The sequence below is a fragment of the Alligator sinensis genome, unplaced genomic scaffold (assembly GCF_000455745.1).
Source record: "Alligator sinensis unplaced genomic scaffold, ASM45574v1 scaffold820_1, whole genome shotgun sequence".
In the NCBI taxonomy this organism is placed as follows: Eukaryota; Metazoa; Chordata; order Crocodylia; family Alligatoridae; genus Alligator; species Alligator sinensis.
In genome coordinates this window covers 1,205,590-1,223,076 of record NW_005842428.1, presented here as the reverse complement: position 1 = coordinate 1,223,076, position 17,487 = coordinate 1,205,590, and the positions used below count along the sequence as shown (strand labels likewise).

The window sequence follows — 17,487 nt, the reverse complement described above, 5'->3', positions numbered from 1 at the left end:
AGAAACTCCCTCCTCTGAACACCCAGTGCCATCTAGTGGCTGTAATTTATGAAGCACTCCTCTGAACACCCAGTGCCATCTAGTGGCTGGAATTTATGAATCAAGTGAATATTCCACAACTATCATGCTCGGGAAGTACTTAGAAGTACCTTGGCTATAAATACATCTCTTGATACTCAGAACACACATGAACTAGAAGTTTTTGTCTACAGATACAAAGCTTTCCACTAGCATTCCAGATGCTGAGCCAGAGGAAAGTTACCAAACCTGTTTAATACAGATGGAGCAGGAGTCTTCAACCTATGGCCCGTGAAGAGATTTTATCCAGTTCACTAAGCACAAATATTTATATATTCCGTCTTTACTAAGTTTTGCTTCTAGGGGAGGAATATTACCAACTGCTGATGACCCCCAGCACACCACAGAACCAGGTTGTGTCCATTTGGTCTGTTGTAAGTAAAAACCCTGACCTAGCGAATGTGACAGTGCCTGCATGCTAAGATTATGTTCACTGAAACCGGTGAACTATGAATAGAGCTGAATTTGGGCCACACCAACACACCATATTATGGGGCAGCAAACTGTCTTTATTGGCCAGATAATTAATTAAAGCAATATCTTAATTTTAGACCCATGGCATTTCAGTATTGTCAGGCTCATGGACATATTCCAGTCATCAAATAGGTTCCTTTCCACACTGGACTAGATAAGAAATCATTTTCTATGTCTCACAAACAGAATTTCAGGCATAGCTGAGTAAAGCAAGACTTTGAGGAAGAAAAAACAGACTTAACTTCTTTTTTGTTTTTTAATTCCTTTTCCTAAAAATACCAAAGCCTTAAAAAATAGGAAATGCTTAGTTAACTACCGGTAAATTCCTTTTACTTCATCAGTTTCTATTGCTGCATCATCGCACAGTGCACAAAAGTAGTGGTAACTTCGGCGACAGGCTCTTTCCTCACAGCCTACAGTAGCTCCTTTTTTGCGACAGAAGTTGCACATCTACAGCAGAATAAGGTTCAGTTTTATAATTAGTAACCAAAATCTTCATCAGTGAACATGCTTAAAGCAACAGACATCTTCCTCCTCTTGCTTCCCCATATAAGCCCATTCTTCCAAATCCTAACTCTGCTTATTTTTTCAGTCAACTTTCTAATCATTAAACTCTCCACGCCTACACATGATTATATTAATCATTCCATAATATGGACCATGCAGAGCTTCATATTTGTTTCTTTTTTTCCCCCAAGTCTGTATTTCATAAGCTCATAAAATCTGTTTGTAACATTATAAATGAGAACCTGAAAAATATTGCCTTACCAGCCGCTTTCCTCTCTTGATTTCATTCAACACTGAAGCTACATCAAACCTTATATCAAGATTATCTGGGTTGTACTCTTCAGATTCCACAAATCCTGAGGAATATAGCTAAAAGAAAAATCAGAACCGCAAAAATTAAGCAGCAGTTTGGTTTCAGAACTTGAATATCTGCTTGACACAAAAGTTACAAGAATAAGTAAAGAGGGCACTTTTTCTCTCAAAAGATCTTCTGAAACAGAAACAGCAGACTGCTGTTACCCCTGCTACCATGTAAGAATCAATAAACCTGAGGAGGGAACTGGTTCATATTTTAGCCCCAGAAAAGTCTATCGTATTCCTAAACTAAATTCCAACAGAGGGCTAAATTCTGTCCTTAGCTTCCTCTGGCTGAGGACAAGAGAGGGCAATCAGAACCTGCTTTACCATTTGAAAAAACTAGAAACCAAAAGATAACCGAAATTATTGTAAAACTAAATCATTTCCCCCCTCTCAATTCTGGTTCTTTAACTGAAACCAGTTTTAACTTTCTAATATTTTGGTAAAACATTATATTTAATTAATTAGTCTGAAGCCTGATAAACTGGAAGTAGTGGCAAAGCAGATTTTCCAGTCTCGTTTTGTTCTCTCCCAGACCCAAAATTGTACTGTCTCAGACCCAAAATTGCCTAGCAACTTCCATAACTATTTTTATACTGGACAAAATTGAAGTCACAATGATAGTGTTCTGTATCAGTGGTATTTTATAGCCAACACACCCAAACATAAGGAACTCCAAAAGGAGTGAGGCAGTGGTGAATTGTGCCAATTCCAACACTAGTCCTATTATTCTCCTCTCACTTTCATGTATCTGACATGTGGGCAATTAAAAAATAAAATTAAAAAACTGCAGCTCATCTCTCAGCTCAGATATCCTGGAAATTGTAGATCACACACTGTCAACTGAAAGAGAAAGGGAAAGTGTCCACTGCAGAAGAAAACAGAACTGTTATGAACAGTCACTTTTGTACTTCACATTGCTGATATATTAACACACCCACCAAACAGTCTTGATGAACTGCAAGGTTTTGCTCCTCCGAGATGTACATTATAGAACATTCCTCACCCTCGGGACAAAATGCACACCTTCTTCTTACCATCTTCGCCATTATCTGGGAAGTAACCTGGATAAGATCATTGTACAAAACAAAACAATGAATACAACCATTAGGTCCGAGCTGGGAGGAACAGGAAAACGGTAGTTGGGGAGGGGGACACACCAGCATTTCCAGAGCTAGCCACTTTTCCACCTGTATCCAACAAAGCTTTGTGATCAGCCACTGTAGCAGCAATTAGCAGGTGTACCTGCAAAGCCAGCAAAACAGTCATGGAACAAAAAAGCCAGCCACCAAGAGCTCAAACTTTTGAGGCTGGAGGAGTAAGTTGCCTGAAGCATCACTATGTATTGTTTGGAAGGGGTGGGTCTAAGAATTAAAACTTTCAAACTTTATTGGAAACATGCAGACCAGTGGCAAAAGTTTCAGATAGAAACTTTCTTACAACAGACAGGTGAGTCATGGCAGATAACTTGAAATACATTTAGTTCAAAGTTTGCTCGCATAGTACCTTGAGTTTGTTCTTCCACATATCTGACTGCAGGCGCAATCAATATCTACCATTTTTAAGAATGAACCAAATGAATTTTCACAAATATTCTCCTGCAGTTCATAGGAAACAAGGATGACAAGCTGTTTCTTTAACATATATGAAAACAGCAAAGGAACTGAAAGAGGATTTGCAGTAAGGAGGGGAAAGAAGAACATCATCTCTCAATGATAGAAGGCAGTTAGACTGCTAGGTGCGACTATAGCCCCTGACAACACACAGCAACTCCTGTTGTCAGTACATCAGAAAAATCCTAACTTCCCTGCTTTCTTCCAACAAACCCCTACTTTTCTTTTCTGCCCTTAGCCTTCCAGCTCTTTCCTCCTCACCTCTTTTTCCCTTCCCAGAGGGTCTTGTCTGTAATAAGTTTAAGGCCACCTGCACATTACAGTAATTCAGAACTACTTCAGTACAATATGCCTAGTGTCCCCAAAGGGCTCAGGCAAGAGGGCATTCAGCATACTAGTAATCAAAACTTTATTTCTGTTGTTGTTGTTGTGCAAGTCCAATGTCAAAATTCTTGGTGACAGCTCGTTCCCACTTAATGTGATACCGTAATACGTTCTTTGCTAGAGATGTCACATCAGCGCACACTGGATCCTGGAGGCTATCTGCAAAGTAAATTAAGTCCTTTGTAAGTGCTGCACCATGGTGTGACTTTACATGTTTATTTTTAATACACAAATGAGAGGCAGCATGATCTAAACACAGCACTTGCAGCCAAGAACTCCTACACTGTACTTCTCACAACCAATGCACACCCGCACGCGTGCACGCACATACACACTTTTTTGTGGCCCCGAGCAAGTAACTAAACCTCTGTTTACTTCACTTCCCCTGCCTTTAAAGCAGAGGCAGCATTTTCCAGTGGCTAGAACACAAAACTATAGTGCGGTTATTTTTGGCTTTGTTACTCATTTACTGTGGGACTCTGGCTGGGTCACCTCATAGTTCTTTCTCTTCTTAAACCTGTGCTTAAACCATCAGGCTCTTCGGGATAGGGACTCGTTCTCACTGGGTTTCTCAAGGACGTAAATGGGGGGGCTGATCTCAACTGGGGACTCTAGGCAAATAAAAAGATGTATAGAAAGTGGGAAGACATCAAAACAGTCATCAGCAGCACTTATATACATACCTTTTTGTGCTGCAAAGCACCAGAGATCTGGCATGTCAGAGCAGATTTGATTAACTGAGCCTGCTCTGCATGCAAACTGACGAGCACTGCACTGTGTCGCTTGCAGTTGTATAAGTGGCAAAATGCACATCAGTGTGAGGAAAATGGCAGTGGTATGCTTTTAAACTAAAACACCTTCACTCCTTTGATGCATTTTAGTACAAAAGCACACTGTGGCCATTTTCTTCACACTGACGCACATTTTGTCCCTTATACAACTGCATGCATTGTAGTGCCGGATGCTTTTCAAAGTGCCCGGCACTGCAGCGCATGTATGTGTAAAAATGCCCCAAGACAAAGAGGCAAGGATTCAAAACACAAGCCACAAACAAAAGGCATAACCAAAGAGATAACAAAAAGGCTGGGGTCTAGGTCTGCATCCCCTCCTTCCCCAGGTGTATGTTGCCTGCGTTGAGCCTGGATACGGATATACAGGCTGACCCGGGTGGACCCTTTGCTGGATGGAGCTCCTAGACCAGTGATTCTCAACCAGGATGATACAACACCCTAAAGTTCAGCAAGATCCTTTTAAGGATGTCACAGAATGCCATGCAATATTAACACAACACTTGATCACAAGTACACAAGATAAACCCAGAGATTTCAAACAGGAAGCCAGAGAAAAACTTCTGACCTGCAGAAGCCTTTGAGTGCCTTGCAACAAAAGAACTGCTTAATTCATAGAATTGCTCAATTCATAGAATCACAGAAAAGTAGGCCTCTAGAAGTAGTCCAACCCTCTTCCTGAAGCAGGATCATTCCTTTACAAGCCACCCCACCTGTTACTAAAACCACAGAGTCAACCCTGTCTCACAACCACAAGATATAGTATTGTAACGTGCTATAGGTAACGCAGAGAGACAACAGCTACCAGTGTCCTGCTACTGTAAGAGTTGTTAGAATACGCCTGAGAGATTATTTTTCTGTCGTTCAAAAAAACAAGCGAAAGATAAAAATTGGCATTTTCCAAGGGGTGCCTTGAGTTTAAGGAGGTTGAGAACTGCTCTCTGAGACTAAGATTTTTGATGGGAAGACTTCTGATGTGTCAACCACATTTTTTTTCAGCCCCATGGCTATAATTATATCTGGCATATACAATCTCCACTATTCCTCCCAGTCTCATGGAGCTGAAAGACAACTCAAGTGATCCGATATAGAGGACACATCAGTGGGGAGAGACACTCCTGATTTCACTCCCTGGCTTCTACTGGGGTTCTGTGATAGTAGGGGGACACTTTCTGGGCACCTCTCTTCCACAGCTCCCAGAAGGGGCTATAGACTGATGCTATATGTCAGGGGCATCAAATTGATCTTGCCCCATGGCTGAATGAGTGGCGCAGGACCAGTCCACCAGCCAGACTGGGTCCATGAACCCCCTCACCTCTACATGCAGGATCCAGTGCCCACTCTAGTTGATCCAACACTGCACCACATGCTGCATCCATCCCAGCTGGGCCAGCAGCCATGTTGCATGTGGTGCCCAACCCAGACTGACTGGATTCAGCATGCAAGGGCAACAGTCCCAGACTGGGCCCATGTGGGTGCTGTGTGCAGCATGGGTACCAGATTGGCCAGGACACATGCCACTGGGGATGTGCATGTTACGCCTTGCCCAGCACATGCTGCATTTGGGTCAACTTAAGACCCATGGCCAACACTGGGGTCCAGTCAGGAACTCAATGGGTTGGATCCGGTTGGCGGGCTGCATCTTTGATACCACTGCTATTAGAAGTGCACCAATAAAGATTTTTTTTGGCCAATACCAATGACTGATTATTAACCAGCCATATCGGCCAATACCAATTCAATAGCTGATATACAGCCCAGCAACTTGGAGAGCAGCTCCCTGCCAGTAAGTCTGTAGCAGGGAATGGGCATGGGGGAAGGAAGGGGCATGGGGGGTGATATGCAGATTAAGGCCTTCATGGTGAGGGAAGAAGGGAGGTGGGGAGTGGGGCAGGGGCAGGCCCTGCCCAGCCAGGGCAGTGAATGCAACCCTAGGAGCAGGGCAGCTCATCCCGGGGGCACACAGGTGGGGGAAGGGGGGTGGTTTCCTGCTGCTGCGCACACCCCCGGATTTGTGTGCGGGGTGAGGATGGGCTGCCCACTGTGGGCTTGGGGCCTGGGACTGTGCCAACCTCTTCCCAGCAAGGGCACTGGGCGGGGGCTGTGCTCAGGGTAAGCAATGGCACTAGGAGGGGTGGATACAGGGAATTTTGGGGTGGCTCTAGCCTACCCCATAGCTCCCCCTCCCAGGCTCGCTCCTGCTGGGCAGTGCCTGCCCCTGCTCCACTCCCTCCCTCACTGTGGGGGCTTCGATCTGTCCCCCCTCCACACCCCTTCCCTCCCACAAACTTCCCAGCCAGTCGCTGCCCTCCAAGCTGCCTGGCTGTTCCTGGCCACATGCGCACTGCAGCTGAGCACATGCACACACCATTTATCAGCGACATTACTGGCCAAAACAAAGTTAATTGCCAACATTAATTTTCCTGTGATGGGTGCCGGTCCAATACAGACCGATACATCAATGCACCTCTAACTGCTATACACACGCCCATCCATCTCCCAACAGCAGGAAGTACAGCATACCTTTCAGAGCTATTTCTACTGCTTTTTTTTCCTGTAAGTGTAAAAAAAAAAAAAAAACACACTTTTTTTTTTTTCCAGTTTGTGGATTTCCCTTAATGAATCACCCCCCATAAGACATATGGAGTGAGCATAGCTATCACCCCTTTCACACATGGAAAACCAAGGCAAAGAAAGCTGAAGTGACACATCCAGGAAGAGAACCCAAGTCTTCGGATGACATGTGCCAGGGCATTTGCCAGCCTCCTGGCCGGTGTTCTGCTCCTTTTGCCTTAGGGGTTTTAAAAATAGTTCTCCCACCCACCAAGAGATTGATGCAATGTATTTAAGAGGCTGGACTAGATGACCTCCTGAGGTCGCTTCCAACCCTAATTTTCTATGATTCCATGTGCTTGTTAAAACACTGCATTTTGCTAAATGAGAAACAGTAACCTAAAGAAGCAGACCACATTTTCTGCGTCTCAGAACGGGGCCCACTACCCTTCTCCTGTAACTGCCAAACTGCCTCTGAGTTAGCTGAGCGCACCAGGGAGCAGCAGGGGAGTAACACAGAGCGCTGCAGGAAGCAGCATCACCCTATTACTACACCCTGCTACTCCCCTGCTGTAGGGCCTAAAATCAGGACAAACACGTTTAATTTTACCAGCCTGACTGGATGTCAAGGACAGGTGCTGAAACCGGGATTGTCCTGGCAGGATAAGGCACCCTAACTATAAACCACTGATCGCTCCCGTAGCCTTCTCCGGGCCTGCTTCGCGGCACAACCAAAGCTGTGACAGCACTCAGGGCAGGCACCTGACAACGCTCAGCAAAGGAACCCGACTGCTTCAGCGGCAAGACATCTGTGTTTCAGTCCTGGGATCTCTCCCTGGAACAGCAGCCACAAGGCAGGGGCGAGGACATGGTGCCTCATGGACGTGCATCCACCAGCAGCTCTGGCGCCCAAGCAGAGACGACAACACAGCAGACCTTCCTCCATGCCCAGAGCACAGAGCAGCCGGCAACGCCCCTGCCACTTGGTTTCGCTTCCTCTCAGGCTAACGGGCTGGGCTTAGCTCTGCATGCCTGGCTGCTCCAGGCAGCAGGTTTCCCTACTCCCCAGGGTGCTGTGGACAGCTGGACTGGGCACCTCGCAGCTGGTGGGGCAACTGGATGTCTCCTGCAAGTGATGCACCCCCACCCGCCGGGAGCAGGGCAGGCCAGGGCAGGCGTGGGAGGGCTGGGGGGGCCTGGCACCCACACATGCCTTGGCCCCCTGGCTCGTGCCTGCAGCCCTCGGGGTGCTGCAGAGGGGCAGGCCCCCAGGGCCAAGGAGGGCTTTAGACTGGTGTAACGCTTGCACTGAAGGGCGGAGCCAGCCCCTCCCCCACCCAGGCCCGCGAGGCAGGGGCGCATCGCCGCGGGGGGGGGGGGGGGCACACACCCGCACGAGGCGCCCCAACAGGAGCGCTGGGGGGGAGCGCCACCTTCACTCCTCCCCCCCCCTTCCGCAATGGTACTTACTGCGGGGCGGACGAAACCATTCGCTCCCCGCGCTTCCGTGCAGACAGGACACGGGACTACCAACCGCCGCTCCCAAGCAGCGAGGAAGGGGCGCGGGGACACGGAAGTGGGCGTGCCCAAGTGGGGGCGGAGCTCATTCGCATGCGCCACGCATGCGCCAGCCATCTGGGCATGCTCCGTAGGCGCCAATGAAGCCGAGGGCCCTGCCTCGTGGCCACGCCTGCTGCCAGGCCCCGCTGCCTTTGGCGCCCGGGCCAGGCAGGTTGTGCCGTTTCCTCTGACCGGAGAGGGATCAGGAAGCTGCCGCTCCCCCCCTCGCGGGGGAGGGGCCGAGGGCGGGGCGCGGCTGCTGCTGGGCTGGGCCGTGCGGTTCGGGCCCGCGTCCACCTCCAGACACGGGCGCACCCTGAGGGCCCTGCTAGGCAGCGGCTGGGTGTATCCTCTGCTGCGTGCAGTTGCTTGGTGGAGAAGATCGTGTGGTGTGCAAGACCTTGCTTTGGCTTCTCTTGTACTTGAGAGAAAATAAAAGCCCTCAGACACATGCCTGGTGTAACACGGTGCTGAGGGAGTCGCCTCACTTCAGAGCTCATGAGCCCTCAAGGCCCTGTGAGCCCCTAACTAGCAGCCCGCCCGCCCCGCGCTGGCACAGGCACAGGCACAGGCACACTAGGCACGTGCCTGGGGCCCCTGAGCTCGGGGGCTGATCCTTCGCAGTGGCAGCTCAAACGGCTCCATTTGCCTCCCTTCCTACCAGCCTCAAGGCGACTGCAGTAGGGTGGGGAGAGGGGTCTTGACTGGGCCAGGGCCCACTACATGGTTAATCCAGCCCTGCCTGCTGGCAACACACTGAAGGACTGCAAGGCACAGGGGAGATTACCCAGGACCTCTGAAGGGCATGAAGCAGCATGGACCAAAAGAAAATATCTAACGCCTAGTGATTTATCAGGATGGTATCCCTCAGCTAAGATATGTATGGGGATGCTATATCACTGACATGGGTGCTATGTCAAACATTCTGAAGAGGGACAAAGTCAAGCAGAAAAGGACAGGCTCCTAGTTCACATCCACCCTACTTGGCAGTGTCCTGATGGTACTCAAAACTCAGTTGTTGTTTCTTATTCACCTATAGTTGTTTGATAACATAGCACATAATACGTACTGGAAAATGATAATTTCCATAGCTCCCTCTGGCTGTTCCCCTGCATTTCAGGAGACATCTCCAGATTTCCCTTGCATTCTGCCTCTGGTGTGTGTACAGGTATCCCTTGATTTATGCAGGTTTGATTTTTGCGAATTTGCTCTTATGCAATGACCCTTTTTATAACTGAACTTCATTATATGTGAGGAAAATTTGCTGTTATGCGATCAGCATAAGTGCGCTCCCCCCCCCCCCAAAAGCAGGTAAGTCTGTGAGTTTGTGAAGGGAGGGGAAAGGGCTGTGGAGCCGGTGCCTCACTGCAGCCCCTGCTGTAGCTGCTCTGGGAGTGTCTGATGCCAGTGGTTTGCAGCTGCTGGACTGCACTGTGCCCCAAACCCCCAGGGCTCAGCTTCCCCTGGGACACTGTGCCCCGAACCCCCCGGTGCGGCATAACCCAGGGGCTGCAAGCAGGCAGCATCCGATGCTCCCAAGGCTGCAGCAGGGGCGGGCAGCTGCTTGCAGCGGGATGAGAGCAGGCTGGGGCCAGTGGCCGCTGCAGGCTCTTCCCAGCACTTGGGGTGGGCTCTGGTGATGGGAGGGGGGCTGCTGCCACCCCACAACTCACCATAGCCCCCCAGAACTTGCCACCCCAGCATTGCTGCTGAGCGCCGGGAAGAGCCTGGTGTTGTCACCAGCCCCAGCCTGCTCTCATCCCACTCCAGGCTGCTGCCCACCCCTGCTGCAGCCTTGGGAGTGGCAGACCTCGCCTGCTTGCAGCTGCTAGGCTGCACTGCGCTGAGGGGTTTGGGGCATGGTGTAGCCCAGTGACTGCCGGGAGCAGCCAATGCCAGCTCCCGGGGCTGCTGAAGCAGGGGCAGCGATGAATGGGGAGAAGTTGAGTGAGTGGGACTGCCGTCCACCCCGAGCACCGGGAAGAGCCTGGTGCAGCCCCAGGAGCAGCAGATGCCACCTGCTTGCAGCCACTGGGCTGCGCCGTGCCCCCTTTCCCCACCCCTTGCCTAGCTCCAGCCTCACTCACTCACTGCTGAGTGAACATATCTCTGTTTCATTGTAAACTGGGTTTGCTTTATGCAAATTCATTTTATGCACCGTTCCCTGGGAACGCATCTACTGCATAAATAGAGGGAAACCTGTGTATGTTGAAGAGGTCCTGGCTATCCTAGTTAGACTCCATCTACTGAGGTTCTTGTCAGGGTTAAAGGTTGTTTGGGTGCCTTTGAGGCTGCCCAGGATGTGCTGGAGTTTAGTGAGGACCTCCTTGACAAACATATTGATGTGCTCCTCATCACAGGAATAGGTACCATGATCATTACCAGAAGTGTTAGTGTTGTCACTGGTATTCTTATAAGCTATAACACTGCCAGAGTTCACTGTTTTGCTGCAACAGAGTAATGCATCACAGAAATATTTCTCCCCCCTTAATTTGTTTTGCAAGTTGCTTGCATATCTTGGTGCTGGGATGTCTGTTGACAAGGTGGAACTGAATACATTTCTTACCACAGAGGCCAGGAAAATCCAGCAGTTTCCAACAAGTCCATGAAGAGGTATGGGACACAGCTACTATAATGGATATGTGACAGCAGGTCTGTGAAATAGCCACAGGCTGGAATTTCAATGGGAGACAAGGTTCTTTGGATAAATCCAATATCTTTTGTTAGACCAACTCAAATAGTTGGAAAAATTATTCTTAGCAAGCTTTTGGGCACAAATACCCTTCATCAGGCTGAGGCAGAATCTGCAGATGGTCTGTGCTCTTCCTGGATTGAGCAGTAAAGGAGCCAGAGACCAGTACAGTACATATGCAAGAAAGACAGTCAGTTAAAATGTAAATTGAGGTGGTCAGTAGGTGAGAGAGGTGGGGGAGGGGGAATGAATGTTACTATAGTCATTGGATGAGAGACAGGAGGGTAGGGGGAGAAGGGAATGAGACTAGCTGGTAAAAAGTGGAGGGTTAACCTGGGGAGTCAGATGCTAGGCAGGTTATAACATGTCATAAATCCAATATCTATATTTAGTCCACAATTTTTTTGTATCCAGTAGATTGATGAAGTTCATAGGCTTGTCTGTGAAAGGTATTTTGTAAATTCCCTTTGAGGATTTCAGTGGAACACTTCTGGCAGCACACTTGTATTTAAACAGGAACATGACATCCAGTCAAGACAGACAGGGAAGACAGCTGGGGAGGATTTAAATTGTTCTCTTTTACAAGATGGCTGGTAGCCTCCATCTGAGATCAGTCTGGTTATTTACAGTTCCAGCATCAATCACAAACTCACCGTTGCCCTTTGAACCGGTTTGTAAACTCTTCAAAGAACAGACTCTCTTTGTATTTGTACAGGGCCTAGCACAATGAATTTCTAGTCTTAGTTGGGATCACTAATGCAAGGTCCTAAAATGGGCCAAAATCACCTTAATAAAATTGTGTGAGTCAGCACCTCTAATTATCACATAAATACCAGGAATTACTAACAGGAGTTAAAAATAAATAAATCAGAAGATAGGCCAAAGAAAAGGATCTAATTAGAACTATTTGAGAACCTAGCACCTGCATCTTGCAATTATTTAACTTCTGGAGTAAATATTATTATTAACTCTCCTACCCCAATTCCCAGAAGCCAGGGAAGATAGCCAACTTCACCTGCCTGGTCATCAAAAAAACACAAAGACAAATCCAGGGTGCCCTAGACAGAAACTCAGGCTATATCATAGAAGGGTAGAGTTTGAATACAAATCACTAATCTACTTTTTAAAAAGTTGGTAATTTTAAATAATTCCTAAAATAAAAGCAAGCAGGCATTTCTAATACAAGACAATTTATTGATATTAGGGTCTTATATTTACAGTTTCTCTTTGCACACCCATACAGGTGAGTTTTTCAGTGCCAGCATACAAAAACAATGCTTCTCTGATTATTTACTTTCTCCTTTGTGTGCACAAAGTATATGCTGCTAACAGTGGTTGGCCATTCTGGAGTTACTTAGAATAACCTAATTAGTACTTCCTAAGGTTCTTGTTACATGCAGTCAGATAGAAGTATAATGAGATGACAATAAAGCTAGTTTCTCCTCTCATCAAGCTATGACTATCACAGACACATTCTCTAAAGACTATTCCATTCATTCCCAAAGGCTCCTTTTTCCAAAACACGTTAAAAAAATACATTTAGATGTGGTAGAAGCAATTTGATTTAATGTGCTTCATATGTTCTACCTTATGCCACCTACTTGTATTCTTCATACCACAGGCAGGAAACAGAACCACCTTGAAGGGGGTTAGGCTGGGCTATATATATATTTTTGTTGTATGGTAGACAAGCTGCATGACACTCTTTTAAAACAATTTAGTAGAAATCAGGGCAATCTTTAGTCTCCATTTGTAGTAATGCGAGGTAAGATTTTCTTTTATAGGAGTCTTAAAATCATTACCAAATACAATCTTAACAGGATAGAATTTGTAACATCTTATGGTAGAAAAACTGTCCCTTTCAACTTGAAAGGAATTTTTTTTTAAGTATCAAATGAGAAATTCTATTCTGGGGAAGCATGTCTTTATAAAAAATGCCTTTTTCTTAAAGGATTTTCTTTTGTTCGATTCTTCTTGATGGGTAGACATTTTTATATGCTCTTTTTTTGTATCTCCTAAAACAGTTCAGCACTTTATTCATCCCTTTGAGATTTGACTTTACTGGCTTCTCTCTTTATAAAATATTTAATTGTTGCATCTTTTAAAGAGATGCATCTAGCTTCAAATGTAGACACAATGATTTCCCAGTCTCTCTCCCTCTTTCATGAGTAATGCAGCCACTGTGTGCTTGTTCAGTATAATCTTAGGGACAGTACCCATTTCTGTAATTGTTAAAGGATGCAAAGGTGTTTCCAGGTAGAGCATGGAACTTTTCAAGGCAATTTTTCTCTAAAAGGAGCATGACTGTAGCATCTAGGACATGTTGATGTTGCTTGGTATCATCTTAATTATTTTTTATCTCTTAATTTTGGTGTCCAAAATTGCTTGTCTTTTAAAAATTGCCACCTTTTTATAAACTTGAAAAAATTCAAATTCCCAAAAACAGTAGCAAGGAGCCTATGGCAACTGAGATTCCTCAGCTTCTCCTGCACCTGGGGCACTGTTGGATGGATAGATCAAAGGTATGCCAAGTAGCCTTGGATTGAGGCATATAGCTGAATTGATCAAGAGAAATTCAGTCAGAACTATCCTACCGTCTTCAGGAAAGTGCAGACCCACCTTATCTCACACTTACCCTCCTAAGAGAACACAACATTTAATAAATCATCTTTAGATACTACAAATGGTCAAACACATAGACATGGTCCTCCCCTCCATTCAATTATAAATATATAACTGGCTGGAGCTGCTAGATCCACCTTGTTCTTACACCTTTGTAAGAACAGTACTATCCGTTGGTCCTGCGACATCTACGTGGAACACATCACAGGTCACCACCAGTACTCCGACCCCAGCAGACAAACCGCTGCCAGACTAGACCCAGAGGGGACCACCTGAACCACCCCCCTCTGCACCAGATGGACCTTCACTTTGAGAGATTCTTCAGCAACGGACAACCCCGCTCCACCCAAAGAGGACCCCCGCGATGAGACTCTATCTGATCTGAGACACTTTTCTTTGAACCACTTCTTCCACCATTGCAGACCATTGTAACAGGTTTGTGTATATCTATCTTCTTTCTCTCTCAGCCTCTCGAACCCCCTCCCGCCCCTTCCCCCACCCCCAGTCTTAGTTGGCTAACATTGTATCTCCTGTAACCTAGTTGCATTCCCCTCCTCACCCCCATCCCTCTATTGTTAGTCCCTCGCTAGGGCAATCTGTATTTCCCTACGGGCTTTGTCATCTTTTCTGGATTCACAATCCTAAACATCTACTAATAAAAGTCAATCTGTTCTCTCTAGCTGCTCCCTTAGGCCCAACATACTGAAGGGACTCTCCCTTTCAGTTTTCCCTGTCTCTATAGCGAAGAGAAGCCAGCCAGCAATTCCCACACCTTATGATGTATGCCAGTATGCCAGGTACTCAATGTTTTGGCCCCACGAGCAAGATGAATAGGATGGGGCCAGATGGCAGGCTGGATTAGATCCTGCATGGCAGGTTCTGGACCCAGTGCCCTGCGCCACCCCCACACACTGGGATTAGAGCCCCATGCCACCTCTGCCTGGCCCTATGTGCTGGGATCATAGTCCCAAGCCATTTCTGCCCACTCCCATAGACCAGGATCAAGGCTCCAAGGCCCAATACTCCCTCCACTTGGCCCCACGTGCTGGGATCAGGATCCTGTGCTACATCCACCCTAGCCCTCCATGCTGGAATCAGGGCTCCAGAGCTGTGCATACCACCACCACCAGGCCCCTCCACTGGGATCATGCCCCGTGCTGCCCTCCATGCACAGGGGTATGGCCTGTGGAGCTCCCCACAAGCCTGTGGTGAGGCCTATAGGCTCAATAATCCTGTGCCAGGGACCAGATCTAGCCTGTGGGCTACAGGTTGAGCACCCCTGGTATTTGGCTACTAAAATTAATTGGCCTGAACAGATAAAAAGAGGAGACGCTCTTTATAAATGGCATGGAATTTAAAACAATCACATCCAACCAGTTCTTAAATCAGGATGTGAAGGGGGTTAAGGCTGGGCTATATAGTAGATAATTAAGGTTACATGAGGTTGAGCCTTTGTGACTTACCAATTCACAAAAACAAACAAACAAAAAACCCCAAGGTTCCTGTGGTACAGCCATCCAGACACCCACTGAGCACTATCACAGGTTGGCTTTCCTGTTTGCTTGCTTTTTTTTTTTTTGTATAAATAGTTGACAGACAGTCCTAGCATTTTTCTTTTTATTAAGATTTTGGGAGCAAATCATAACTTCATGCCCAAAATAAGTTTCAGCACTTTGACCATTGCCTCATGTAGTGCATGTTCCCCCACATCCCTTTGGAAAGGCAAAATGGAAAACAGTATTTAATGGAGCTGCTTCTCAGCACAAACACAAGCCAAATGCTTGCGAGCCAAGTAGACAAGAGCTGCTAGCCTTCCAGTTTCCACAGCAGCCATGTGGCATGGAGCTAACTTATACACAAGTAAGCATAAGCTGAAATGTACTTTGGCTTCAGATGGTGAAGGAGGGGTTGGAAAATATTTAGCTATCTGACTCTGTTGGGGGAGAGGGGAAATGTAATCCAAGCACAGAAGATCTGGAAAGTACTCCAACTATTAATAAAAGAAAATTAATTACACATATAAACACTGGCTGGGAGGTAAGAAGCGAAGGGTGAGAAAACTGGAGGGAAAGGGTTTGGAGTAGATTAATTGAATTTAGGCTGCAGTGGACCTCGGAAGATCATCAGGTCCAGCCCCCCTGCACTGAGCAGGAAAGACAACTGGGGACAAGTGACCCCAGCAAGGTGACCGTCCAGTCTCCTCTTGAAGATTTCCAGGGTAGGCGATTGCACCACCTCTGGAGGGAGCTTATTCCACAGTGGACACCCAACCTGTGAAGAAGTTTTTCCTAATGTTGAGCCTGAAATGGTCTTCCAGGAGTTTGTGACCATTGCTCCTGTTTTTCCCCAAGGATGCCCTGGTGAACAGTTGCTCATCGAGCCCTTGATGTATGCCCCTGATGTAGCGGTGAGCTACTACCAAGTCCCCTCTCAGCCTTCTCTTCTTCACGCTGAAGAGTCCCAGGTCCCTCAGCCTCGTATGGCATGCCGTGCAAGTCTCTGATTATACAGGTGGCCTTTCTCTGGACTCTCTCAAGGTTTCCCACATCCTTGTTGAAGTGCAGCACCCAGAACTGGACACAGTACTCCATCTACGGTCTCACCAATGCCAAGTATAACAGAAGAATCACTTCCTTGGTTTTGCTGGAGATGCATCGATTGATGCATGCCAGAGTATTATTTGCCCTGCTGGCTACAGTGTCGCACTGCCAGCTCATGTTCATACTGTGGTCAATTATTACCCCCAGGTCTCTTTCATTTGTAGTGCTGGTCACATTGACACTGCCAAGCCTGTAGGTGTGTAGGGGATTGTTCATTCCCAGGTGGAGCACTTAATATTTCGCAATGTTAAACCTCATCTGGTTCTGACCCGACTAACTTGCTAGCCTGTCTAGGTCCACCTGTATCTGCAGCCTATCTTCAAGTGTGATCATGCTTCCCCATAACTTGGTGTTATGAATACTGGGATAAGTGGCAGAGGAGGGACGGGGGATTATGGTGGGGCCGACTAAGGACAGGTGGCAAGGCTCCAATAAACAGGCAGTGTGGAATACAAGGAGGGGGTGACGTGGAAGTAGACTGACATGTTGAATCCTGAGGATTAGGGGCTGCGGCACCTATTAACCTGCATTTTCCTCTTCCATGCATCATGGAGTGCCCTCCAGGGGTGTCTGCTCCAGACCACCACAGCTTTGTCTGGTCTCCGAGTGTCCCTCAAATTCTAGAGCACAGGGGGAACCCAAGCCACTTTCCACTCTATGACCATGGCCTTTTGGTCTTGCACCTTCTCTGGTGCTTTGTGATCCTTAAGAAACTAGCATCTAGTTCTGCGACTGAGAGAGACTTTATCTCTTGCTGGGAAGATCCAGCACAACCTGACTTCTCAAGCAGCAAGCTGACAGCTTTGCTTCAATAAAGGCATTTATTGGCGCAAAGACCAACCAGCTAGAGATTATCTGCCTAGTAAGGGCTACAATGAGGAAGCCTCTGCCTATTTAGGCTGATCAAAGCCCTAATGCAGCAGTAGCATGGACATGTGCCATGGCCCTTCCTGGGCTGGCTGTACAGCAGGCACAGGGCAATTTCATCTGCAGGCAGTAACACCTAGTTGTAAAGCACTGAGGTAAGTTGAGGCAGCACCAACAGTGCTTCTCAACCAGGGAACCCCTGCATTTCAGAAGTGGTGAAGGAGTACTTTGGCTCCATAAAATTTGCGAACCACTGCTCCGTGTACAGACTAATGAGGTAAACCAAATCATGGAACGTTATAACAGTATGAACACAGACAACACAAAACTATTACAATGAAACATAATCCATCACACTATTTAAATGCTGGGTTCTGTAGGGGCCCCTCTTG

At 47.1% G+C, this 17,487-nt stretch overlaps 1 protein-coding gene across 1 annotated transcript in view; it reads right to left on the bottom strand.

Annotated features, from left to right (window-relative positions):
- Nucleotides 1–17,487, bottom strand: part of LOC102380189 (histone-lysine N-methyltransferase SETDB2) — a 73,910-nt gene that overhangs the window by 23,801 nt on the left and 32,622 nt on the right. Inside the window, exons 15-18 of the mRNA XM_025211755.1 lie at nt 8,225–8,801; nt 2,358–2,480; nt 1,321–1,428; nt 869–1,002 (exon numbers count right to left, since the gene is read on the bottom strand). Of these exons, the coding sequence (XP_025067540.1) occupies nt 869–1,002; nt 1,321–1,428; nt 2,358–2,480; nt 8,225–8,801 (942 nt within the window). The remainder of the gene's footprint in view (nt 1–868; nt 1,003–1,320; nt 1,429–2,357; nt 2,481–8,224; nt 8,802–17,487) is intronic.